General features: G+C 44.4%; 2 protein-coding genes and 2 non-coding genes across 6 annotated transcripts; all 4 read right to left on the bottom strand.

Moving 5' to 3' along the window:
- Nucleotides 1-4,175: 4,175 nt before the first annotated feature.
- Nucleotides 4,176-4,247, bottom strand: TRNAE-UUC. The gene has a single exon. It is a non-coding gene; the product is annotated as a tRNA-Glu (tRNA).
- Nucleotides 4,248-6,067: 1,820 nt separating this feature from the next.
- On the bottom strand, nt 6,068-10,452 carry LOC101687538 (glutathione S-transferase kappa 1). Its single transcript, XM_045063098.1, is given in 10 exon segments — nt 6,068-6,321; nt 6,580-6,673; nt 7,051-7,167; nt 8,773-8,808; nt 8,974-9,074; nt 9,366-9,453; nt 9,455-9,498; nt 9,700-9,781; nt 9,944-9,950; nt 10,367-10,452. Coding segments are annotated over 10 exon segments (684 nt in total). The 5' UTR covers nt 10,432-10,452; the 3' UTR covers nt 6,068-6,271.
- A 5,956-nt stretch (nt 10,453-16,408) lies between these two features.
- Nucleotides 16,409-16,480, bottom strand: TRNAE-UUC. The gene has a single exon. It is a non-coding gene; the product is annotated as a tRNA-Glu (tRNA).
- A 1,819-nt stretch (nt 16,481-18,299) lies between these two features.
- Nucleotides 18,300-23,034, bottom strand: LOC123387056 (glutathione S-transferase kappa 1-like). Of its 3 annotated transcripts, XM_045063092.1 has the most exons (8): nt 22,590-22,740; nt 21,928-22,009; nt 21,599-21,727; nt 21,207-21,307; nt 21,006-21,041; nt 19,296-19,412; nt 18,821-18,914; nt 18,300-18,555 (listed from the first exon to the last, which is right to left on the bottom strand). In XM_045063092.1, exons 1-8 carry the CDS (start codon nt 22,659-22,661, stop codon nt 18,434-18,436), a joined length of 753 nt encoding a protein of 250 aa, XP_044919027.1. In that variant the 5' UTR covers nt 22,662-22,740; the 3' UTR covers nt 18,300-18,433. The 3 variants fall into 3 exon arrangements, with proteins under 3 accessions (XP_044919027.1, XP_044919025.1, XP_044919026.1); XM_045063090.1 differs by lacking the exon at nt 21,928-22,009 and having other exon boundaries at nt 22,590-23,034; XM_045063091.1 differs by lacking the exons at nt 18,300-18,555; nt 18,821-18,914; nt 21,928-22,009 and adding an exon at nt 19,068-19,141 and having other exon boundaries at nt 22,590-23,034.
- Nucleotides 23,035-25,916: the final 2,882 nt, after the last annotated feature.

The raw sequence follows: 25,916 nt of genomic DNA, 5'->3' as shown, positions 1-25,916 counted from the left end.
CACCTGCCAGTTTGATCATTCAAGGTAGGGAAGATTTTGCCTGCAGCAATTATTACTATGGTGTTCTAATGGTGATTTTCTATTTCCCTTGTTTCTTCATTTATTAATTGAAATTCTGAAAGGAGAATTGTTCCATTTATGTATATATCTATTAATTCAGTCATTTATTTATATCATATGAACTGATGAATATTTTAAGAATCATAAAATGGTAAAAACATTGATCTGAGTCTCTACATCCTGCTTCCATCTACTATTATTATTATTATTATTATTATTATACTGGGCTCTGAGTAGGAATAACAGAAATATATTTACACTTCTTTACACATGCTGAGAGGAGTGCCGAGGTACTGACTAGAATTGTTGGAACAAGAAATAGTGGTGTAAGCCAATTATTTACAGTTACAAAAGTAACTAATAAAGAGACTGAATATGATGTGATTATCAAACTTAGGAAGGGTGGAAAAGGGGTGGGATATGTAAACCAAATCCTTATCTTTCATGGTCAATGATATTGTCTCCATTTGAATCATCATTAGAGCTTTGATCATGTAATTTGGAATTAAGTATTTGAAACCACAAATGCTTTAAATAAACTGCCTTCCCAAATAAGTAAAAGATGGATTGTCTGATAAATGGTTTTTTTGGGTCAACTGGGAAGTTTAAACAAAATGTAGCTGGACCCGTACATCACACCTTACGCAAGGAACATGGCTAGCCTGATTGAATATTTTATTTAAAAAAAAAGAAACCTCTGAGGTGCCTGAGGAACTTATGGAAAAACCTTTAAAAAAATCTGGGAGTAACTGGGGCACCTGGTGACTCAGTGGTTTAAGTGTCTGATTTCAGTTCAGGCCATTATCTCTGGGTCTTGGGGTGGAGCCCCAGCATTAGGCTTCCTGCTCAGTGGGGAGTCTGTTTGTCCCTCTGCCTCTACTTCTGTCCCTCCCCCTGCTTGTGCTCTCTCTGTCACTCTCTTAGAAAAATAAAATCTTCAAAAAAAAAAAAAAATCTAAAAGTAGAGACCTCTTTGTTAGCTGTGATACTAAATGCAGAAACTTTAAAAGATTTATACATTCAATTACATAAAATTTAAAAAATTTAGCAAACTCTAGTAAGTCAAAAAATAACTGGGAAAAATACTTGGGTTCATTTCATAGTCAAAAAGCTAATTTTTTCTTAATTTCCTAGACTCTCCTTAAGGCTTCGATAATGTCTTTTTTATTTTTTATGGAAGAGCTTTGTTGTGTTATAACTGACATACAATAAACTGCACATATTTAAAATGTACCTTTAATAAGTTTGACATCCGCACGCACCCATGCAACCATCACCATGATCAAGGTAGCAAACAGAGCTGCAAACTTCCTCGAGACCCTTGGCGATCCCTGCCCTCCGTTCCCAAACAACCGCTGAGGGCCTTTCTGTCACTAGAGGCCAGCCTGCACTAATCGTTCTGCCACGACATATTAGCTGGCATATTTTTTTTAAAAAGGTTTTATGTATTTATTTGACAGACAGAGACCACAAGTAAGCAGAGAGGCAGGCAGAGAGAGAGGAGGAAGCAGGCTCCCTGCTGAGCAGAGAGCCTGACATGAGGCTTGATCCCAGGACCCTGGGACCATGACCTGAATGACCTGAACCAAAGGCAGATGCTTAACCAACTGAGCCACCCAGGTGCCCCCTGATTTTTAAAACATTTTATGGAAGAGCAGTAATTCCATTGCTTGAGTACTCAGTTGTCATGCTTCCTGTGGTGAAGGAACTCATGTTAAAAACTGTCAGTAATTTACTCTTGTGATGAATCACATAGCCACAAATAATTATTTTTATTATTTAGCTAATACATGTAGAATTGCTTATTAGATGTCAGAAACTGTGCTTTATAAAAATTAACTCATTTAGGGGTGCCTCAATGGCACAGTTGGTTAAGCGTTTGACTGTTGGTTTTGGCTCAGGTCGTGATCTCAGGGTCATGATCTGAGGGCTGTGTTGTCAGGATCATGAAATTAAGCTCTGCCTTGGCTCTGCGCTTAGCCCAGAGTCCGCTTGAGATTCTCTATCCTTCTCCCTCTGCCCCTCTTGCTCATGCTCTCTCTCTTTCTAAAATAAGTAAATAAATCTTTTTAAAAATTAACTCATTTTATCATTTAAACAACCCTACAACGTAGGTGCTATTTTTTAGTAGCTTTGTTGAGGTATAATTTACATATATAAAATTCACCCATTATAAGTGTACCATTTAGTGAATTTTATTAATTATATAGAGTTGTGCAACCATCACCAAGATACTGTCTTGGAATCTTTCCATCACCTCAAACAGTTCCCTTGGACCAGATTGCAGTTAAAACTACTTCTCCCCCCTGACCTCTCCCCCACTCCCCCAGGATCAGGAAACCACTGATCTGCTTTCTGTCTCCATAGATTTGCCTTTTCTGAAAATGTCATGTAAATGGGATCATATAATGTATAGCTTTTTTGCATCTGTTTTCTTTCACTTTGTATGTTTTTGAGGTTCATCCATGTTGTAGCATATATCAGTAGGTTTTTTTTTTTTTTTAACTTATTATTGCTGGATAGTATTTCATGTATGGATGTACTGGTACCACATTTTGTTTATCCTTTCACCAGTTGATGGGCATTTACCGAGTCTTGGCCATTATGACCAATACTGCTCTGAGTATTTGCATTCAGGTCTTGATATGGGCATGTGTTTTCATTTCTCTTGAGTAGATAGCTGGGGTGCAATTTCTGGGCCTAATGGTAAGTTTAACTTTAACTTTTTAAGAAACTGAACCTGGGACGCCTGGGTGGCTCAGTGGGTTAAGCAGCTGCCTTCAGCTCAGGTCATGATCCCAGCGTCCTGGGATCGAGTCCCACATCGGGATCCTTGCTCCACAGGGAGCCTGCTTCTCCCTCTGACTCTGCCTTCCACTCTGTCTGCCTGTGCTCGCTCTCACTCGCTCTCTCTCTGACAAATAAATAAATAAAAAATCTTAAAAGAAAAAAAAAAAAAAAAAAAGAAACTGAACCTGTCGGGGCACCTGGGTGGTGCAGTGGGTTAAGCTTCTGTCTTCTGCTCAGATCATGATCCCTGGGTCCTGGGATCTAGCCCTAAGTTGGGCTCCCTGCTTAGCAGGGAGTCTGCTTCTACCTCTTACTCTCCCTCTGTGCTCTCTCTCTCAATCTCTCTCTCTCAAATAAATAAAATCTTAAAGAAAGAAAGAAAGAAAGAAAGAAAGAAAGAAAGAAAGAAAGAAATAGAACCTGTACTCCCTAGTGTCTCTTCAGGTAGGTACTATTGTCACACTGATTCCCATTCTACTGATGGGGAACTGGGGGCATAGAGAGATTCAAAAACTTGCACAAGATCATAAAGCCTGTAAGTGGTGGGGGGTGGCAGTTGAACTCATGTGGTCTGGAGTCCTATCTGTGACCTTGACACTAAACTTTGGTGGCCACTTCCTAGGTTGGAAATTATTCTCAGTTTCAAAGAATGAGGCATGTCTGCTTTCCCTCACCTGATTTTGGTTTCAAGCTGCTGGAGAACATGTTGTTCAGCTCTGTCCATGGGAATCATGCTTGAAGGAATGTCTATGATGTCCTTTTTCTTCCTTACTTCCAAGGTTATTCCCTAAGCAAATTTCAGGCCACTCAAGTATTTTTATTTTTGTTTTTCTTCGTGAGAAAAATGAACAAAACTAGCAAGTGTTTTGCAATTGGGATTTGTAAACTTTCCAGTGACCAAGTCCTCTTTCTTGGACCAAGAACCACCTTCTTAGGGCAACATGACATTGTAGTTACTGAATCAGTGTATGCCTGCTGGATTTCCTTTCAATGCAGCTGCTGCTATCCTGCAGTGCACTTGCCAATAATAGCTTGTGGGCTGATGGCCACTCATAGGCCAGTCGTTCAAAACACCCTCTGGCTCTGACTAATAATACCAACTCCTGATTTTTTTTTTTTAAGATTTTATTTATTTATTTGACAGACAGAGATCACAAGCAGGCAGAGAGGCAGGCGGAGGGCGCGGGGTGGGGGGCGGTGGGGGAAGCAGACTCTCTGCTGAGCAGAGAGCCCCATGCGAGGGCTCGATCCCTGGACCCTGGGATCATGACCTGAGCTGAAGGCAGAGGCTTTAACCCACTGAGCCACCCAGGCGCCCCAAGCGATTCCCTGACCGGGAATCGAACCCGGGCCGCGGCGGTGAAAGCGCCGAATCCTAGCCACTAGACCACCAGGGACATCTTTTTTCCAAATAATATTCTAAGAATTTCCAATGTTGAAATTCTTTACAAGTAGAATTTTTGAGGGTGCCTGGGTGGCAAAGTCAGTTGAGTGACCCTTGGTTTTCGGCTTGGGTCATGCACTCAGGGTCATGAGATCGGGCCCCATGTCAGGCTCCCCACTCTGTGAGGAGTCCGCTTCGGATTTTTCTTTGCCTGTCTGTCTGCCCTTCCCACTTTTGTGCATGCTCCCTCTCTCTCAAATAAATCTTTAAATATATATATATATATATATATATGTATAAAACTTCTTAAAGATTTTATTTATTAATTTCTTTGACAGAGAGAGAGAGAGAAAAAGAGCACAAGTAGGGGAATCAGCAGGCAGAGGGAGAGGGAGAAGCAGGCTCTCTGCTGAGTAGTAAGCCCGACTTGGGGCTTGATCCCAGGACCCTGGGATCATGACTTGAGCCAAAGGCAGCCACTTAATGACTAAACCACCCAGGTGCCCCAAAACATATATAATTTTTTTTTTAAAGATTTTATTTATTTATTTGACAGAGAGAGATCACAAGTAGAGAGAGGCAGGCAGAGAGAGAGAGAGAGGGAAGCAGGCCCCCTGCTGAGCAGAGCCTGATGCGGGACTCGATCCCAGGACCCTGAGATCATGACCTGAGCCGAAGGCAGCGGCTTAACCCACTGAGCCACCCAGGCACCCCCATATATAATTTTTGATGGCTATGAAACCTTATATCCAGGATGTACCATGACTTATTCAAACATCCTATTGTTTATATTAAGTTACTTGATATCACAGACACTATTGAGACAAGCATCTTTATGCACAAAACTTTTCCTCTACCACCATGCTGTCAGCATATATGAGAACTTCTATATGCTTAAATATGTGATTTCAATATATGAGAAGTAACATTTTAATTTGCTCATTTCTTATTGGACATTTTCCCATATTTTAAATTTATATTAACTGTACATGTCATGAAGTCTTTGAAAAAGGGAGTGTGTATTTGGAGATATATACTTCTGGCCTTGGTGAGCAGATTAGCCTAGTAAGGATCACTGGAAATCCTGGAGTGTGCTGGAATAACAGAAGGGGGGAGAAGAGGAAAACAGCAAGTGAAGGGGGCTAAGAGGGGGAAATGAGCTCTGAGAGCAGAAAAAGCCAGAGGGCAGGGGCAAGGAATCCCCTCTTAATGCCTCTGGAGCCACTGAGCCAACAGTGGTTCCTGCTTCCCAACAGATGTCCAAGTATGGTTTTAGGGTACTGTCAATCAGGTCAAAAGACTACTGAAACAACTGATTATTGCACAGGTGGCACATACAAGAAGGGCCTTTGGATAAATAATTGAGGGAGTGGGAAAGCTGTAGGTTTGTGTGGGAAGGAACAGGGGTTATACTAGGCCAGGGAGAGAGGCCCTGGGGTTTGCTCAGGATCTGCTTTGTGGGTGAGCAACTTCCCAGGCCACGGCAACTTCAGCCTGTGGCCCTGTGCTGCCACCTTGCTCTGGTTCTGCTAGTCAGTGTAGTTGGAGCTGGTTCAAGTATCTGGGCAGAAGCTCAGCCAAGTTCTGGCTTTTTCTGATCCCAGCTCTGTCTCAGGCACTGTGGCTGGTCAGAAGATAGTAACCTCCAAACTGTTTAGCTGCAAAATACATCTGGCTTTTTTCCATCCCTGAAGAGGGACTGTTTCCTCTCCTTCCACATAAGCTGCCCTGAGATGGGCAGCAGGGCTCACAGTATGGAAAGAGCTGTTCACAAACACCTAGAGTGGATAGGTGACTGCAGGAAGAACATACAAACATTAGAGAGGACACAGATCCAGAAATATGATGCCTCATGGCATTATGTTTATTCTGAGGGAAAGCAGAGTTTGGGGCACTACGCGACCCCCTCTACAGCAACTCCCAGGACCACAGAGGAACCTCTATCAGAGAAACCAGAGTCCCAGTGTCACACAGTGGAAGAAGGGGAAGCAGAAGGTCTGCTTTTTATCCCAATAGTTTTGCTTCTCCTGGCCATCCTTAAAGTCTGGCGTTTGTGGCTGGAGGCACAGGGCCCATCCACTTCTCTCCTAGATGGAGAAAATCAGTCAGAGGCTGGCCCCACAAGCCCCCAGTGGTTTTCTAGGAAGAGCTCTGTTTGGCATCATTCTCTTCTAGGGGGGTAAATGTGGCCTTTTTCACATTTAGCCCTGAGAACCTCTGTGTATAAGGCTTCATTGCTGGAAATACATAGAATATTTTTTTTTTGCTCTGTATCTGTCCTGGTCAACTGGTAAATGGGGGGGGGGCTGGGGTTGAGGGCAGCTCACCATGAACCTGTAACTTACCCAGCAGGTGTGCCAGCAACTCCATCCGATCAGAGCCAAACAGCACGTGGGTTTGGTTATCCAGATGGGCCACTGTGATCGGCAGCCCAAAAGCCTGGAGAGAGCAGTTAGTGCAGGGAGGAAGGTGATGGAGCAGGTGTTCAGTATGGCTGGGATGGAAGGCTGAGTCCGTACTCGTCTGAGGTCATATAAGCAAAGCAGACACCTAAGAGGTGTCTGCTAAGAGGCTCCACAGCTTTAGGAGTTTTCTGTTTCTAATTCTCAGATGCTCTGTCTTTCCTCTCACCATCGAGCTCCCTCCCTTCCTTTCCTTGGACTCTGGGACAGGAAGGGAAAGGATAAGGGCTGTCTGGACAGCTGCGAGCACTCATGTTGGGAGCAACTTTTAGAACAGGAGCATGGGGACCCAGCAGATGCTTGGCCTCAGTCTTTAGCACTGGGGTTGGGGGACCCACATCAAGAATCGCTCACCCCGTATTTACAGGCGGCCTCAGTGGTCTCCTTGAGCTTGTTCTTCACCTTTGGTGTTGAGATCTTTTCCAGAAGTCCCCGGGCTTGTTCTGAAGGCATGCCAGCCTTCTCTGCAGCCTGAGGGAAGGCGGCGGGGAACACAACTGTGTATTAGTGAGGTAGGGCTCAGAAGAAATTCTGGTCTTTATTTTCTGCTCCCATTTTCCTGGTAAGGCCTTTACTCACCCACCCACAGAGGTCCATTTTTGCTAACAGGGCCTGTTTTTCTCCGCCCCGCTCCCCCTTAAAATCTTGTGGTTGGTGGAAAGAACAGGGTGCAGAAATTTAAAGCCAGAGGGCATCTTAGAAACGAGCTCTCTAACTTATTAACCAAGAGGGGACTGCTGCCCAGAGGTTTTTTGTAGTACCTGACTTGGTTGGCATTCAAGAACTTGTTAGTGGCAGAGCCAACACTGGAATCCAAGTCTGGGCTCTTGCCTTTCTACTTCTCAGAATTCCCGAGTATCTTGTGCTTTTTTTAAAATCAAGGGCTGGGCTATAATTCTTATGGCATTTCCCGAGGACTTTTGAGCAAGGCACAGGGAGATAGTCACCGGCAGGGCTTAACAAGAATAAGCATTTCTATTGGGGGTTTGTCGGTATCATTTGGGGTTAGTGGTTCTCCATTTTGGCTGCATCTTCCGAGGGGGCTTTTAAAAAAAATCCCACTCATAGGTCACCCTCTAGAACAATTACATCGTGATTTTTGGTAGGCAGTGCCCAAGTGCTCCAGGTGACTAAAATATACAGCCAAGGTTGAGAACTACTGTAGTCTGACCTCCTCAACTTGGAGGGGGGGGAAACAGGAAGTCATGAGGTATATTCTGATGTGACAGGGTCTTGGAGTTGGCTACATGAGAGAATTGTGTCCCAGACCAAATGTTCAACAACAGGGAAACAGTTAAGCAAGCAAAAGGAGGCCCACTGAATGGACTGCTGTGTAGAAACTAAGAATGATACTTTCAAAGAATTTACAATGGTATGGAAAATGATTGTTTCTTAGTAATGGCAAGACAAGCCTGTGCATATACTTTGCAGGAATAAAAACACTGGAGGAACATATTGGCCATTCCTTGTTGATTTGCCATTTTATGTATTAAATTTGAATATGCCTCAACTATCTTTTGTAAACTGCAGGAAAAATACCGTTTTGAATTTCAAACTTACTTTTTATACCCTCATCTATGGCTGGCACACATTTAAATGTTTTGAGCTATTTCCATGTGTTTCCACTAAGGCTTCTGTGGGATTCTGGCTTGAGTCCGTTATCTCTCTCTCTCTGTTTTTTTTTTTTTTTAAAAGCCTGTCTGTAAAGTCTCCTGCTTTCTACTCTGGATATTATCAGTGAGGTCTGGTGTTGGGAGTGTTTGGGGCCAATAGTTCATCCCTCCCCACCTGGGGGTGCCAACATGTAACATCTCCCTCCCACTGAGTTCTTTCATGAAATAAAATCCACCCAGGTAGAATTTTGCACTTTCCCTTTCAACCACGAGATATATTCTTTTGAGAGTCCTCTGAGTTCCAACCTTTCAGGAATTTGGCTCCTCAAATACAGATATCCTTTCTCCCCAAATAACTGTGACCTCTTCCACCCAATATGAAAACTGTGTCCTCTTTGCCTTTAAATGTCAGCTGTTCTCAGCTTCACAGTGAGAGGGGTGGGGACAGAGCCAGGATACTCACAGCCAGGATGCTCTGGGGCTCCGTGATGTCTTCATCCTGAGAAGAGAACACTCGGCAGGAGTGGAGGCAGTGAGGGTTGAGATGGGTGGACAGCGGCCAGTGAACAATGGGCAGGGCTAGGACTCTGGGAATCAGGTTCTAGGGGAGGGTCAGCACGTTATCCAGGGTCTCCTAAGTAGGTTCCCAGAGCTCTGCACTCACCCGTGACCAGACACGCATCCATAGTTCCCTGGACACTTTCTCCAGCATCTCTGGGTGTTCCATGCTCACAGCAGTGAGGAATCTCATGGCTGATAAACTTCCTGTGGGGCAGAGGTACTCAGAGGCAGGGCTCGTCTAGCTTGTTTCCCACGGAGGACCGGCTCTTTTCTGCTTCTGACACCCCCGGAGTGGCTCAACTGCCCTCACCCTCCCACCCAAATTTCTCATAACTAGTGTATCCGGCTCTTCTTTCCCTCAGGTCCCCACAAGCTGCTGTCACTCAGCGCTGACCTGTGTTTTCCCACGCTTTGTTTCATCTCATGTGGTTGCCACCTCCTACTTCCTGGCCTTTGCTGTCTTCCACTTGATAACCCATCTGTAGCTCACTCTACCTTTTTCAAGGATCACAGAGAAGAAATCCTTGGGGAACTGCACGGGAACCTGGACATGCTGTCCCAGGAGCCTGACATCATTTCTTTCTCAAGTACTGGGCTTTGCGGGGAAGCAGAGCTGGTGGCTGGTTTCCTGCAAGTGGAAATTTGGGGCACACTGGTGAGAGCCTACCTAAGGGTCCCAGGCCTGAGGGGACCCCTACCCGGGTTTTCAGCAGAGTGCAAATTACTAGCTGCTGGTGCCAATATAAAGACCCGTTTGAGGGCAGCCCTCCTGGACCTTTGAAAGCTGCCCTCCCTCAAATCTCTGTCCCAAACACTTTTGCCTTCACACCACTGTCTTTCATGATCCCTGCAATGAAGGTGGGGCGCAACTGCAGGCTGATGTTCCAGATGTTCTTATACCGGCACAGGACCTGAGGGAGCAGAGGTGGAGATGGGGAGCCAGTGTGTAAGACGGACACAGTGAAAATGGCCAAGGGAGAGGCAGGGGTGTTCTATGGCAACTGATTAGCCAGAGGCTCTAAGTGCAGAAGAATAAGGGTTATGCGAACACCCTACACTCTTTGGTTTTAAACGGCAAAACTCCACTACCAGAAATCAATCCCATGAACTTTGCTCCATCCCAAGAGATCGATCCCAGGATCTTTGTTCAGTGGACAGCTACCCTACCATCCTATTCTGCACGGCATTCCCCCCCCCCCGCCGCCCCCAAACTAACTTCGGAGTAGGCTAAGAGGGCTGTGCCACGGATTTCTCCTTGATTCTTTGGAGTTACCCCCCTTATTCCAAACCGTCGTGGGAAACCACTGCCTTAGGCTATAAAGGGTCGATCTGGAGCCAGCGACCATATCCCGTTTAGAGACACAAAATGACTTTCACCCCTGGCTGGCAGTGCCAAGAATTTCACGAGATCACGGTCCCCGCGCCCCGCCTCCCCATCCCCTCCGCCCTTGCCCTCCAAGCCCCAGCCAAGGGGGCTCCCGGAGTCACCTCGAAGCCCAAACCAGGAGTAGGGGGACAGCACATCGTAGAAGAGCTCCAGGGTTCGCGGCAGGGGTCCCATGCTGCAGCAGCGCGCGTTTCCCCCTGGGCCTGTGCGGCGACCCCGCCCCGATTCCCGGCCTGCCCCGGAGGACCGCCCCCGGCCCCGCCTCCGCTGCGCAGCCGCGCGCGAGGAAAAGCCGCCCGGGGCCAAGTCTGGCCAAAGGGCGCTGGGGGCTGGGCCCCCTGGGGAGGGCGTGGCTCCCAGCGACACACCGCCCCCACCAGCACCCCTGCGCAGCCTCCGGCCGCTCGGCGCGCCTCCTGGTCTCCGCCGGCCTCTGGGGCCCAAGCAGGTGTTTGAGTTGTTTACTGTCCCTCTCACTTAGCTGTGCTGCTTTGGCAGGCCCCAGTGCCTCTCTGAACCTCAGTTTCTTCGTCATTCCTCTTTAAAACGGACCTACGTGGTGATAACCCCTACCTCGTATAGCCTTGTGAGGATGGATACATGTCAGTTATTGGCGTGACTTGGCACTTGCAGGAACTTTCTGAGACCCGGGCAGAGTAAGAAGTGCCCAAATTAGACATTTTTTGTACTTTTTGGAGTGATTGCAGGAGAGAAGGAGGCCTCTCTGCCACGATAATCGGAAAGATAACGGAGAATGGTGTGTCCTATTTCTGTTTATGAATATGTCATATCCTCTTACACTGGGATCACATTTACTGCAGGGAAATAATTTCTTAAAATATCTTTTTCATTTTATTAAAATTATTCTTAATGTTACTAATTTTATGAATTGGAAAACATAACAATAAAGATTCCACTTCTCATTTGTATTCATTAGAAAAACAACCTTAAGCTACTAGAACACAAAGACTGTAAACATTTACATAGAGTAGAACCTACGAAATGAAACAAGGGTGCTATTTTCACCCACTTGCAAATTGAACTAATGGCTTTGGAATAACTGAAACTGAAAACTTACACATTTCTCCAGTAATTTTTATTTAAAAGTATCCAAGAGCAAATTTAGCCTCATAATAATATTTTATTTTAAAAATAAATCACCACTTATTTTTAAAAACCTTAATATTTAGGCATGACTTATAGATTTACAGAAGAGTTGTAAAGATAGTACAGAGAGTTTCTAGATACCCCTTATCTAGGTTTCCTTAACAGGGGACACCTTGCATAACTGTGGTATGATGATCAAAACTAAGAAATTAACATTGGTACATTACTATTAACTAGATGATGGGCTTCATTCAGATTTCATTTTTCCACACTTATCCTTGTTCTGTTCCAGGATTCATTCCAGGCTACCACCTAGCATTTAGTTGTCCTTTTCTTAAGTCTCCTCCTATCTGTGAAAGTTTCTTGACTTTCTCTTGTGTTTCTCGACCTTGACACTTTTGAAAAGTATTGGTCATGTGTCTTGTAGAATGTCCCTCAATTTGGGTTTGATGTTTTTTTATGTCTAGGTTGGGATTGGGATATTATGGAAGTATACCAGAAAGGTGAAGTGCCCTTCTCCTTGAATTATGTCAGGGGTTCCTGATACTAACATAACTTATTAGCCATGATGTTAACCTTGACCTTTTGGGTAAGATGGAAAAAACTGTCAGGTTTCTCTACAGAGAAATCACTGTTTCTGCCTTTCCATAATCTATTGTTTGGAAGGGAGTCATTAAGTACAGCCTAGTTTGGAGGTGGGAGTACTGGCTGAGTAGATTAAGCCCATCTCTTGGAGGGAAGGACATCAAAGAATTTGTGGCTGTTTTATAAAACCACCCATATTTTGGGGGGAGATATGTTGAAGCTATGAAATGTCCTGTTTCTCCTTAAATTTTCACCTGCCAGTTTGATCATTCAAGGTAGGGAAGATTTTGCCTGCAGCAATTATTACTATGGTGTTCTAATGGTGATTTTCTATTTCCCTTGTTTCTTCATTTATTAATTGAAATTCTGAAAGGAGAATTGTTCCATTTATGTATATATCTATTAATTCAGTCATTTATTTATATCATATGAACTGATGAATATTTTAAGAATCATAAAATGGTAAAACATTGATCTGAGTCTCTACATCCTGCTTCCATCTACTATTATTATTATTATTATTATTATTATACTGGGCTCTGAGTAGGAATAACAGAAATATATTTACACTTCTTTACACATGCTGAGAGGAGTGCCGAGGTACTGACTAGAATTGTTGGAACAAGAAATAGTGGTGTAAGCCAATTATTTACAGTTACAAAAGTAACTAATAAAGAGACTGAATATGATGTGATTATCAAACTTAGGAAGGGTGGAAAAGGGGTGGGATATGTAAACCAAATCCTTATCTTTCATGGTCAATGATATTGTCTCCATTTGAATCATCATTAGAGCTTTGATCATGTAATTTGGAATTAAGTATTTGAAACCACAAATGCTTTAAATAAACTGCCTTCCCAAATAAGTAAAAGATGGATTGTCTGATAAATGGTTTTGGGTCAACTGGGAAGTTTAAACAAAATGTAGCTGGACCCGTACATCACACCTTACGCAAGGAACATGGCTAGCCTGATTGAATATTTTATTTAAAAAAAAAGAAACCTCTGAGGTGCCTGAGGAACTTATGGAAAAACCTTTAAAAAAATCTGGGAGTAACTGGGGCACCTGGTGACTCAGTGGTTTAAGTGTCTGATTTCAGTTCAGGCCATTATCTCTGGGTCTTGGGGTGGAGCCCCAGCATTAGGCTTCCTGCTCAGTGGGGAGTCTGTTTGTCCCTCTGCCTCTACTTCTGTCCCTCCCCCTGCTTGTGCTCTCTCTGTCACTCTCTTAGAAAAATAAAATCTTCAAAAAAAAAAAAAAAATCTAAAAGTAGAGACCTCTTTGTTAGCTGTGATACTAAATGCAGAAACTTTAAAAGATTTATACATTCAATTACATAAAATTTAAAAAATTTAGCAAACTCTAGTAAGTCAAAAAATAACTGGGAAAAATACTTGGGTTCATTTCATAGTCAAAAAGCTAATTTTTTCTTAATTTCCTAGACTCTCCTTAAGGCTTCGATAATGTCTTTTTTATTTTTTATGGAAGAGCTTTGTTGTGTTATAACTGACATACAATAAACTGCACATATTTAAAATGTACCTTTAATAAGTTTGACATCCGCACGCACCCATGCAACCATCACCATGATCAAGGTAGCAAACAGAGCTGCAAACTTCCTCGAGACCCTTGGCGATCCCTGCCCTCCGTTCCCAAACAACCGCTGAGGGCCTTTCTGTCACTAGAGGCCAGCCTGCACTAATCGTTCTGCCACGACATATTAGCTGGCATATTTTTTTTAAAAAGGTTTTATGTATTTATTTGACAGACAGAGACCACAAGTAAGCAGAGAGGCAGGCAGAGAGAGAGGAGGAAGCAGGCTCCCTGCTGAGCAGCAGAGAGCCTGACATGAGGCTTGATCCCAGGACCCTGGGACCATGACCTGAATGACCTGAACCAAAGGCAGATGCTTAACCAACTGAGCCACCCAGGTGCCCCCTGATTTTTAAAACATTTTATGGAAGAGCAGTAATTCCATTGCTTGAGTACTCAGTTGTCATGCTTCCTGTGGTGAAGGAACTCATGTTAAAAACTGTCAGTAATTTACTCTTGTGATGAATCACATAGCCACAAATAATTATTTTTATTATTTAGCTAATACATGTAGAATTGCTTATTAGATGTCAGAAAAACTGTGCTTTATAAAAAAATAACTCATTTAGGGGTGCCTCAATGGCACAGTTGGTTAAGCGTTTGACTGTTGGTTTTGGCTCAGGTCGTGATCTCAGGGTCATGATCTGAGGGCTGTGTTGTCAGGATCATGAAATTAAGCTCTGCCTTGGCTCTGCGCTTAGCCCAGAGTCCGCTTGAGATTCTCTATCCTTCTCCCTCTGCCCCTCTTGCTCATGCTCTCTCTCTTTCTAAAATAAGTAAATAAATCTTTTTAAAAATTAACTCATTTTATCATTTAAACAACCCTACAACGTAGGTGCTATTTTTTAGTAGCTTTGTTGAGGTATAATTTACATATATAAAATTCACCCATTATAAGTGTACCATTTAGTGAATTTTATTAATTATATAGAGTTGTGCAACCATCACCAAGATACTGTCTTGGAATCTTTCCATCACCTCAAACAGTTCCCTTGGACCAGATTGCAGTTAAAACTACTTCTCCCCCCTGACCTCTCCCCCACTCCCCCAGGATCAGGAAACCACTGATCTGCTTTCTGTCTCCATAGATTTGCCTTTTCTGAAAATGTCATGTAAATGGGATCATATAATGTATAGCTTTTTTGCATCTGTTTTCTTTCACTTTGTATGTTTTTGAGGTTCATCCATGTTGTAGCATATATCAGTAGGTTTTTTTTTTTTTAACTTATTATTGCTGGATAGTATTTCATGTATGGATGTACTGGTACCACATTTTGTTTATCCTTTCACCAGTTGATGGGCATTTACCGAGTCTTGGCCATTATGACCAATACTGCTCTGAGTATTTGCATTCAGGTCTTGATATGGGCATGTGTTTTCATTTCTCTTGAGTAGATAGCTGGGGTGCAATTTCTGGGCCTAATGGTAAGTTTAACTTTAACTTTTTAAGAAACTGAACCTGGGACGCCTGGGTGGCTCAGTGGGTTAAGCAGCTGCCTTCAGCTCAGGTCATGATCCCAGCGTCCTGGGATCGAGTCCCACATCGGGATCCTTGCTCCACAGGGAGCCTGCTTCTCCCTCTGACTCTGCCTTCCACTCTGTCTGCCTGTGCTCGCTCTCACTCGCTCTCTCTCTGACAAATAAATAAATAAAAAATCTTAAAAGAAAAAAAAAAAAAAAAAAAGAAACTGAACCTGTCGGGGCACCTGGGTGGTGCAGTGGGTTAAGCTTCTGTCTTCTGCTCAGATCATGATCCCTGGGTCCTGGGATCTAGCCCTAAGTTGGGCTCCCTGCTTAGCAGGGAGTCTGCTTCTACCTCTTACTCTCCCTCTGTGCTCTCTCTCTCAATCTCTCTCTCTCAAATAAATAAAATCTTAAAGAAAGAAAGAAAGAAAGAAAGAAAGAAAGAAAAAAAAAAAAAGAAAGAAAGAAAGAAAGAAAAGAAAGAAAGAAAAGAGAACCTGTACTCCCTAGTGTCTCTTCAGGTAGGTACTATTGTCACACTGATTCCCATTCTACTGATGGGGAACTGGGGGCATAGAGAGATTCAAAAACTTGCACAAGATCATAAAGCCTGTAAGTGGTGGGGGGTGGCAGTTGAACTCATGTGGTCTGGAGTCCTATCTGTGACCTTGACACTAAACTTTGGTGGCCACTTCCTAGGTTGGAAATTATTCTCAGTTTCAAAGAATGAGGCATGTCTGCTTTCCCTCACCTGATTTTGGTTTCAAGCTGCTGGAGAACATGTTGTTCAGCTCTGTCCATGGGAATCATGCTTGAAGGAATGTCTATGATGTCCTTTTTCTTCCTTACTTCCAAGGTTATTCCCTAAGCAAATTTCAGGCCACTCAAGTATTTTTATTTTTGTTTTTCTTCGTGAGAAAAATGAACAAAACTAGCAAGTGTTTTGCAATTGGGATTTGTAAACTTTCCAGTGACCAAGTCCTCTTTCTTGGACCAAGAACCACCTTCTTAGGGCAACATGACATTGTAGTTACTGAATCAGTGTATGCCTGCTGGATTTCCTTTCAATGCAGCTGCTGCTATCCTGCAGTGCACTTGCCAATAATAGCTTGTGGGCTGATGGCCACTCATAGGCCAGTCGTTCAAAACACCCTCTGGCTCTGACTAATAATACCAACTCCTGATTTTTTTTTTTTAAGATTTTATTTATTTATTTGACAGACAGAGATCACAAGCAGGCAGAGAGGCAGGCGGAGGGCGCGGGGTGGGGGGCGGTGGGGGAAGCAGACTCTCTGCTGAGCAGAGAGCCCCATGCGAGGGCTCGATCCCTGGACCCTGGGATCATGACCTGAGCTGAAGGCAGAGGCTTTAACCCACTGAGCCACCCAGGCGCCCCAAGCGATTCCCTGACCGGGAATCGAACCCGGGCCGCGGCGGTGAAAGCGCCGAATCCTAGCCACTAGACCACCAGGGACATCTTTTTTCCAAATAATATTCTAAGAATTTCCAATGTTGAAATTCTTTACAAGTAGAATTTTTGAGGGTGCCTGGGTGGCAAAGTCAGTTGAGTGACCCTTGGTTTTCGGCTTGGGTCATGCACTCAGGGTCATGAGATCGGGCCCCATGTCAGGCTCCCCACTCTGTGAGGAGTCCGCTTCGGATTTTTCTTTGCCTGTCTGTCTGCCCTTCCCACTTTTGTGCATGCTCCCTCTCTCTCAAATAAATCTTTAAATATATATATATATATATATATGTATAAAACTTCTTAAAGATTTTATTTATTAATTTCTTTGACAGAGAGAGAGAGAGAAAAAGAGCACAAGTAGGGGAATCAGCAGGCAGAGGGAGAGGGAGAAGCAGGCTCTCTGCTGAGTAGTAAGCCCGACTTGGGGCTTGATCCCAGGACCCTGGGATCATGACTTGAGCCAAAGGCAGCCACTTAATGACTAAACCACCCAGGTGCCCCAAAACATATATAATTTTTTTTTTAAAGATTTTATTTATTTATTTGACAGAGAGAGATCACAAGTAGAGAGAGGCAGGCAGAGAGAGAGAGAGAGAGGGAAGCAGGCCCCCTGCTGAGCAGAGCCTGATGCGGGACTCGATCCCAGGACCCTGAGATCATGACCTGAGCCGAAGGCAGCGGCTTAACCCACTGAGCCACCCAGGCACCCCCATATATAATTTTTGATGGCTATGAAACCTTATATCCAGGATGTACCATGACTTATTCAAACATCCTATTGTTTATATTAAGTTACTTGATATCACAGACACTATTGAGACAAGCATCTTTATGCACAAAACTTTTCCTCTACCACCATGCTGTCAGCATATATGAGAACTTCTATATGCTTAAATATGTGATTTCAATATATGAGAAGTAACATTTTAATTTGCTCATTTCTTATTGGACATTTTCCCATATTTTAAATTTATATTAACTGTACATGTCATGAAGTCTTTGAAAAAGGGAGTGTGTATTTGGAGATATACTTCTGGCCTTGGTGAGCAGATTAGCCTAGTAAGGATCACTGGAAATCCTGGAGTGTGCTGGAATAACAGAAGGGGGGAGAAGAGGAAAACAGCAAGTGAAGGGGGCTAAGAGGGGGAAATGAGCTCTGAGAGCAGAAAAAGCCAGAGGGCAGGGGCAAGGAATCCCCTCTTAATGCCTCTGGAGCCACTGAGCCAACAGTGGTTCCTGCTTCCCAACAGATGTCCAAGTATGGTTTTAGGGTACTGTCAATCAGGTCAAAAGACTACTGAAACAACTGATTATTGCACAGGTGGCACATACAAGAAGGGCCTTTGGATAAATAATTGAGGGAGTGGGAAAGCTGTAGGTTTGTGTGGGAAGGAACAGGGGTTATACTAGGCCAGGGAGAGAGGCCCTGGGGTTTGCTCAGGATCTGCTTTGTGGGTGAGCAACTTCCCAGGCCACGGCAACTTCAGCCTGTGGCCCTGTGCTGCCACCTTGCTCTGGTTCTGCTAGTCAGTGTAGTTGGAGCTGGTTCAAGTATCTGGGCAGAAGCTCAGCCAAGTTCTGGCTTTTTCTGATCCCAGCTCTGTCTCAGGCACTGTGGCTGGGTCAGAAGATAGTAACCTCCAAACTGTTTAGCTGCAAAATACATCTGGCTTTTTTCCATCCCTGAAGAGGGACTGTTTCCTCTCCTTCCACATAAGCTGCCCTGAGATGGGCAGCAGGGCTCACAGTATGGAAAGAGCTGTTCACAAACACCTAGAGTGGATAGGTGACTGCAGGAAGAACATACAAACATTAGAGAGGACACAGATCCAGAAATATGATGCCTCATGGCATTATGTTTATTCTGAGGGAAAGCAGAGTTTGGGGCACTACGCGACCCCCTCTACAGCAACTCCCAGGACCACAGAGGAACCTCTATCAGAGAAACCAGAGTCCCAGTTGTCACACAGTGGAAGAAGGGGAAGCAGAAGGTCTGCTTTTTATCCCAATAGTTTTGCTTCTCCTGGCCATCCTTAAAGTCTGGCGTTTGTGGCTGGAGGCACAGGGCCCCATCCACTTCTCTCCTAGATGGAGAAAAAATCAGTCAGAGGCTGGCCCCACAAGCCCCCAGTGGTTTTCTAGGAAGAGCTCTGTTTGGCATCATTCTCTTCTAGGGGGGTAAAATGTGGCCTTTTTCACATTTAGCCCTGAGAACCTCTGTGTATAAGGCTTCATTGCTGGAAATACATAGAATATTTTTTTTTTTTTGCTCTGTATCTGTCCTGGTCAACTGGTAAATGGGGGGGGGGCTGGGGTTTGAGGGCAGCTCACCATGAACCTGTAACTTACCCAGCAGGTGTGCCAGCAACTCCATCCGATCAGAGCCAAACAGCACGTGGGTTTGGTTATCCAGATGGGCCACTGTGATCGGCAGCCCAAAAGCCTGGAGAGAGAGCAGTTAGTGCAGGGAGGAAGGTGATGGAGCAGGTGTTCAGTATGGCTGGGATGGAAGGCTGAGTCCGTACTCGTCTGAGGTCATATAAGCAAAGCAGACACCTAAGAGGTGTCTGCTAAGAGGCTCCACAGCTTTAGGAGTTTTTCTGTTTCTAATTCTCAGATGCTCTGTCTTTCCTCTCACCATCGAGCTCCCTCCCTTCCTTTCCTTGGACTCTGGGACAGGAAGGGAAAGGATAAGGGCTGTCTGGACAGCTGCGAGCACTCATGTTGGGAGCAACTTTTAGAACAGGAGCATGGGGACCCAGCAGATGCTTGGCCTCAGTCTTTAGCACTGGGGTTGGGGGACCCCACATCAAGAATCGCTCACCCCGTATTTACAGGCGGCCTCAGTGGTCTCCTTGAGCTTGTTCTTCACCTTTGGTGTTGAGATCTTTTCCAGAAGTCCCCGGGCTTGTTCTGAAGGCATGCCAGCCTTCTCTGCAGCCTGAGGGAAGGCGGCGGGGAACACAACTGTGTATTAGTGAGGTAGGGCTCAGAAGAAATTCTGGTCTTTATTTTCTGCTCCCATTTTCCTGGTAAGGCCTTTACTCACCCACCCACAGAGGTCCATTTTTGCTAACAGGGCCTGTTTTTCTCCGCCCCGCTCCCCCTTAAAATCTTGTGGTTGGTGGAAAGAACAGGGTGCAGAAATTTAAAGCCAGAGGGCATCTTAGAAACGAGCTCTCTAACTTATTAACCAAGAGGGGACTGCTGCCCAGAGGTAGTACCTGACTTGGTTGGCATTCAAGAACTTGTTAGTGGCAGAGCCAACACTGGAATCCAAGTCTGGGCTCTTGCCTTTCTACTTCTCAGAATTCCCGAGTATCTTGTGCTTTTTTTAAAATCAAGGGCTGGGCTATAATTCTTATGGCATTTCCCGAGGACTTTTGAGCAAGGCACAGGGAGATAGTCACCGGCAGGGCTTAACAAGAATAAGCATTTCTATTGGGGGTTTGTCGGTATCATTTGGGGTTAGTGGTTCTCCATTTTGGCTGCATCTTCCGAGGGGGCTTTTAAAAAAATCCCACTCATAGGTCACCCTCTAGAACAATTACATCGTGATTTTTGGTAGGCAGTGCCCAAGTGCTCCAGGTGACTAAAAATATACAGCCAAGGTTGAGAACTACTGTAGTCTGACCTCCTCAACTTGGAGGGGGGAAACAGGAAGTCATGAGGTATATTCTGATGTGACAGGGTCTTGGAGTTGGCTACATGAGAGAATTGTGTCCCAGACCAAATGTTCAACAACAGGGAAACAGTTAAGCAAGCAAAAGGAGGCCCACTGAATGGACTGCTGTGTAGAAACTAAGAATGATACTTTCAAAGAATTTACAATGGTATGGAAAATGATTGTTTCTTAGTAATGGCAAGACAAGCCTGTGCATATACTTTGCAGGAATAAAAAACACTGGAGGAACATATTGGCCATTCCTTGTTGATTTGCCATTTTATGTATTAAATTTGAATGCCTCAACTATCTTTTGTAAACTGCAGGAAAAATACCGTTTTGAATTTCAAACTTACTTTTTATACCCTCATCTATGGCTGGCACACATTTAAATGTTTTGAGCTATTTCCATGTGTTTCCACTAAGGCTTCTGTGGGATTCTGGCTTGAGTCCGTTATCTCTCTCTCTCTGTTTTTTTTCTTTTTAAAGCCTGTCTGTAAAGTCTCCTGCTTTCTACTCTGGATATTATCAGTGAGGTCTGGTGTTGGGAGTGTTTGGGGCCAATAGTTCATCCCTCCCCACCTGGGGGTGCCAACATGTAACATCTCCCTCCCACTGAGTTCTTTCATGAAATAAAATCCACCCAGGTAGAATTTTGCACTTTCCCTTTCAACCACGAGATATATTCTTTTGAGAGTCCTCTGAGTTCCAACCTTTCAGGAATTTGGCTCCTCAAATACAGATATCCTTTCTCCCCAAATAACTGTGACCTCTTCCACCCAATATGAAAACTGTGTCCTCTTTGCCTTTAAATGTCAGCTGTTCTCAGCTTCACAGTGAGAGGGGTGGGGACAGAGCCAGGATACTCACAGCCAGGATGCTCTGGGGCTCCGTGATGTCTTCATCCTGAGAAGAGAACACTCGGCAGGAGTGGAGGCAGTGAGGGTTGAGATGGGTGGACAGCGGCCAGTGAACAATGGGCAGGGCTAGGACTCTGGGAATCAGGTTCTAGGGGAGGGTCAGCACGTTATCCAGGGTCTCCTAAGTAGGTTCCCAGAGCTCTGCACTCACCCGTGACCAGACACGCATCCATAGTTCCCTGGACACTTTCTCCAGCATCTCTGGGTGTTCCATGCTCACAGCAGTGAGGAATCTCATGGCTGATAAACTTCCTGTGGGGCAGAGGTACTCAGAGGCAGGGCTCGTCTAGCTTGTTTCCCACGGAGGACCGGCTCTTTTCTGCTTCTGACACCCCCGGAGTGGCTCAACTGCCCTCACCCTCCCACCCAAATTTCTCATAACTAGTGTATCCGGCTCTTCTTTCCCTCAGGTCCCCACAAGCTGCTGTCACTCAGCGCTGACCTGTGTTTTCCCACGCTTTGTTTCATCTCATGTGGTTGCCACCTCCTACTTCCTGGCCTTTGCTGTCTTCCACTTGATAACCCATCTGTAGCTCACTCTACCTTTTTCAAGGATCACAGAGAAGAAATCCTTGGGGAACTGCACGGGAACCTGGACATGCTGTCCCAGGAGCCTGACATCATTTCTCAAGTACTGGGCTTTGCGGGGAAGCAGAGCTGGTGGCTGGTTTCCTGCAAGTGGAAATTTGGGCACACTGGTGAGAGCCTACCTAAGGGTCCCAGGCCTGAGGGGACCCCTACCCGGGTTTTCAGCAGAGTGCAAATTACTAGCTGCTGGTGCCAATATAAAGACCCGTTTGAGGGCAGCCCTCCTGGACCTTTGAAAGCTGCCCTCCCTCAAATCTCTGTCCCAAACACTTTTGCCTTCACACCACTGTCTTTCATGATCCCTGCAATGAAGGTGGGGCGCAACTGCAGGCTGATGTTCCAGATGTTCTTATACCGGCACAGGACCTGAGGGAGCAGAGGTGGAGATGGGGAGCCAGTGTGTAAGACGGACACAGTGAAAATGGCCAAGGGAGAGGCAGGGGTGTTCTATGGCAACTGATTAGCCAGAGGCTCTAAGTGCAGAAGAATAAGGGTTATGCGAACACCCTACACTCTTTGGTTTTAAACGGCAAAACTCCACTACCAGAAATCAATCCCATGAACTTTGCTCCATCCCAAGAGATCGATCCCAGGATCTTTGTTCAGTGGACAGCTACCCTACCATCCTATTCTGCACGGCATTCCCCCCCCACCCCGCCGCCCCCAAACTAACTTCGGAGTAGGCTAAGAGGGCTGTGCCACGGATTTCTCCTTGATTCTTTGGAGTTACCCCCCTTATTCCAAACCGTCGTGGGAAACCACTGCCTTAGGCTATAAAGGGTCGATCTGGAGCCAGCGACCATATCCCGTTTAGAGACACAAAATGACTTTCACCCCTGGCTGGCAGTGCCAAGAATTTCACGAGATCACGGTCCCCGCGCCCCCGCCTCCCCATCCCCTCCGCCCTTGCCCTCCAAGCCCCAGCCAAGGGGGCTCCCGGAGTCACCTCGAAGCCCAACCAGGAGTAGGGGGACAGCACATCGTAGAAGAGCTCCAGGGTTCGCGGCAGGGGTCCCATGCTGCAGCAGCGCGCGTTTCCCTGGGCCTGTGCGGCGACCCCGCCCCGATTCCCGGCCTGCCCCGGAGGACCGCCCCCGGCCCCGCCTCCGCTGCGCAGCCGCGCGCGAGGAAAGCCGCCCGGGGCCAAGTCTGGCCAAAGGGCGCTGGGGGCTGGGCCCCCTGGGGAGGGCGTGGCTCCCAGCGACACACCGCCCCCACCAGCACCCCTGCGCAGCCTCCGGCCGCTCGGCGCGCCTCCTGGTCTCCGCCGGCCTCTGGGGCCCAAGCAGGTGTTTGAGTTGTTTACTGTCCCTCTCACTTAGCTGTGCTGCTTTGGCAGGCCCCAGTGCCTCTCTGAACCTCAGTTTCTTCGTCATTCCTCTTTAAAACGGACCTACGTGGTGATAACCCCTACCTCGTATAGCCTTGTGAGGATGGATACATGTCAGTTATTGGCGTGACTTGGCACTTGCAGGAACTTTCTGAGACCCGGGCAGAGTAAGAAGTGCCCAAATTAGACATTTTTTGTACTTTTCTGAGAGTGATTGCAGGAGAGAAGGAGGCCTCTCTGCCACGATAATCGGAAAGATAACGGAGAATGGTGTGTCCTATTTCTGTTTATGAATATGTCATATCCTCTTACACTGGGATCACATTTACTGCAGGGAAATAATTTCTTAAAATATCTTTTTCATTTTATTAAAATTATTCTTAATGTTACTAATTTTATGAATTGGAAAACATAACAATAAAGATTCCACTTCTCATTTGTATTCATTAGAAAAACAACCTTAAGCTACTAGAACACAAAGACTGTAAACATTTACATAGAGTAGAACCTACGAAATGAAACAAGGGTGCTATTTTCACCCACTTGCAAATTGAACTAATGGCTTTGGAATAACTGAAACTGAAAACTTACACATTTCTCCAGTAATTTTTATTTAAAAGTATCCAAGAGCAAATTTAGCCTCATAATAATATTTTATTTTAAAAATAAATCACCACTTATTTTTAAAAACCTTAATATTTAGGCATGACTTATAGATTTACAGAAGAGTTGTAAAGATAGTACAGAGAGTTTCTAGATACCCCTTATCTAGGTTTCCTTAACAGGGGACACCTTGCATAACTGTGGTATGATGATCAAAAACTAGAAATTAACATTGGTACATTACTATTAACTAGATGATGGGCTTCATTCAGATTTCATTTTTCCACACTTATCCTTGTTCTGTTCCAGGATTCATTCCAGGCTACCACCTAGCATTTAGTTGTCCTTTTCTTAAGTCTCCTCCTATCTGTGAAAGTTTCTTGACTTTCTCTTGTGTTTCTCGACCTTGACACTTTTGAAAAGTATTGGTCATGTGTCTTGTAGAATGTCCCTCAATTTGGGTTTGATGTTTTTTTATGTCTAGGTTGGGATTGGGATATTATGGAAGTATACCAGAAAGGTGAAGTGCCCTTCTCCTTGAATTATGTCAGGGGTTCCTGATACTAACATAACTTATTAGCCATGATGTTAACCTTGACCTTTTGGGTAAGATGGAAAAAACTGTCAGGTTTCTCTACAGAGAAATCACTGTTTCTGCCTTTCCATAATCTATTGTTTGGAAGGGAGTCATTAAGTACAGCCTAGTTTGGAGGTGGGAGTACTGGCTGAGTAGATTAAGCCCATCTCTTGGAGGGAAGGACATCAAAGAATTTGTGGCTGTTTTATAAAACCACCCATATTTTGGGGGGAGATATGTTGAAGCTATGAAATGTCCTGTTTCTCCTTAAATTTTCACCTGCCAGTTTGATCATTCAAGGTAGGGAAGATTTTGCCTGCAGCAATTATTACTATGGTGTTCTAATGGTGATTTTCTATTTCCCTTGTTTCTTCATTTATTAATTGAAATTCTGAAAGGAGAATTGTTCCATTTATGTATATATCTATTAATTCAGTCATTTATTTATATCATATGAACTGATGAATATTTTAAGAATCATAAAATGGTAAAACATTGATCTGAGTCTCTACATCCTGCTTCCATCTACTATTATTATTATTATTATTATACTGGGCTCTGAGTAGGAATAACAGAAATATATTTACACTTCTTTACACATGCTGAGAGGAGTGCCGAGGTACTGACTAGAATTGTTGGAACAAGAAATAGTGGTGTAAGCCAATTATTTACAGTTACAAAAGTAACTAATAAAGAGACTGAATATGATGTGATTATCAAACTTAGGAAGGGTGGAAAAGGGGTGGGATATGTAAACCAAATCCTTATCTTTCATGGTCAATGATATTGTCTCCATTTGAATCATCATTAGAGCTTTGATCATGTAATTTGGAATTAAGTATTTGAAACCACAAATGCTTTAAATAAACTGCCTTCCCAAATAAGTAAAAGATGGATTGTCTGATAAATGGTTTTGGGTCAACTGGGAAGTTTAAACAAAATGTAGCTGGACCCGTACATCACACCTTACGCAAGGAACATGGCTAGCCTGATTGAATATTTTATTTAAAAAAAAAGAAACCTCTGAGGTGCCTGAGGAACTTATGGAAAAACCTTTAAAAAAATCTGGGAGTAACTGGGGCACCTGGTGACTCAGTGGTTTAAGTGTCTGATTTCAGTTCAGGCCATTATCTCTGGGTCTTGGGGTGGAGCCCCAGCATTAGGCTTCCTGCTCAGTGGGGAGTCTGTTTGTCCCTCTGCCTCTACTTCTGTCCCTCCCCCTGCTTGTGCTCTCTCTGTCACTCTCTTAGAAAAATAAAAAAATCTTCAAAAAAAAAAAAAAAAAATCTAAAAGTAGAGACCTCTTTGTTAGCTGTGATACTAAATGCAGAAACTTTAAAAGATTTATACATTCAATTACATAAAATTTAAAAAATTTAGCAAACTCTAGTAAGTCAAAAAATAACTGGGAAAAATACTTGGGTTCATTTCATAGTCAAAAAGCTAATTTTTTCTTAATTTCCTAGACTCTCCTTAAGGCTTCGATAATGTCTTTTTTATTTTTTATGGAAGAGCTTTGTTGTGTTATAACTGACATACAATAAACTGCACATATTTAAAATGTACCTTTAATAAGTTTGACATCCGCACGCACCCATGCAACCATCACCATGATCAAGGTAGCAAACAGAGCTGCAAACTTCCTCGAGACCCTTGGCGATCCCTGCCCTCCGTTCCCAAACAACCGCTGAGGGCCTTTCTGTCACTAGAGGCCAGCCTGCACTAATCGTTCTGCCACGACATATTAGCTGGCATATTTTTTT

This window comes from Mustela putorius, unplaced genomic scaffold (assembly GCF_011764305.1).
Source record: "Mustela putorius furo isolate JIRA1106 unplaced genomic scaffold, ASM1176430v1.1 tig00003845_pilon_pilon_pilon, whole genome shotgun sequence".
Lineage (NCBI taxonomy): Eukaryota > Metazoa > Chordata > Mammalia > Carnivora > Mustelidae > Mustela > Mustela putorius.
The sequence above is the reverse complement of the archived record's forward strand: the minus strand, read 5'-3'. Positions and strand labels throughout refer to the sequence as shown.

What these genes read in the sequence shown, in the direction of transcription:
- LOC123387056 (XM_045063090.1), bottom strand. Translation starts at nt 23,019, where the DNA reads ATGACGAAGAAACTGAGGTTCAGAGAGGCACTGGGGCCTGCCAAAGCA. An exon ending in CTCTGTGATCCTTGAAAAAG is followed by an intron (nt 21,308 to 21,598) that starts GTAGAGTGAGCT and finishes TCTGCCCCACAG; the next exon opens with GAAGTTTATCAGCCATGAGA. An exon ending in AGCCCCAGAGCATCCTGGCT is followed by an intron (nt 19,413 to 21,005) that starts GTGAGTATCCTG and finishes GCCTTCCCTCAG; the next exon opens with GCTGCAGAGAAGGCTGGCAT.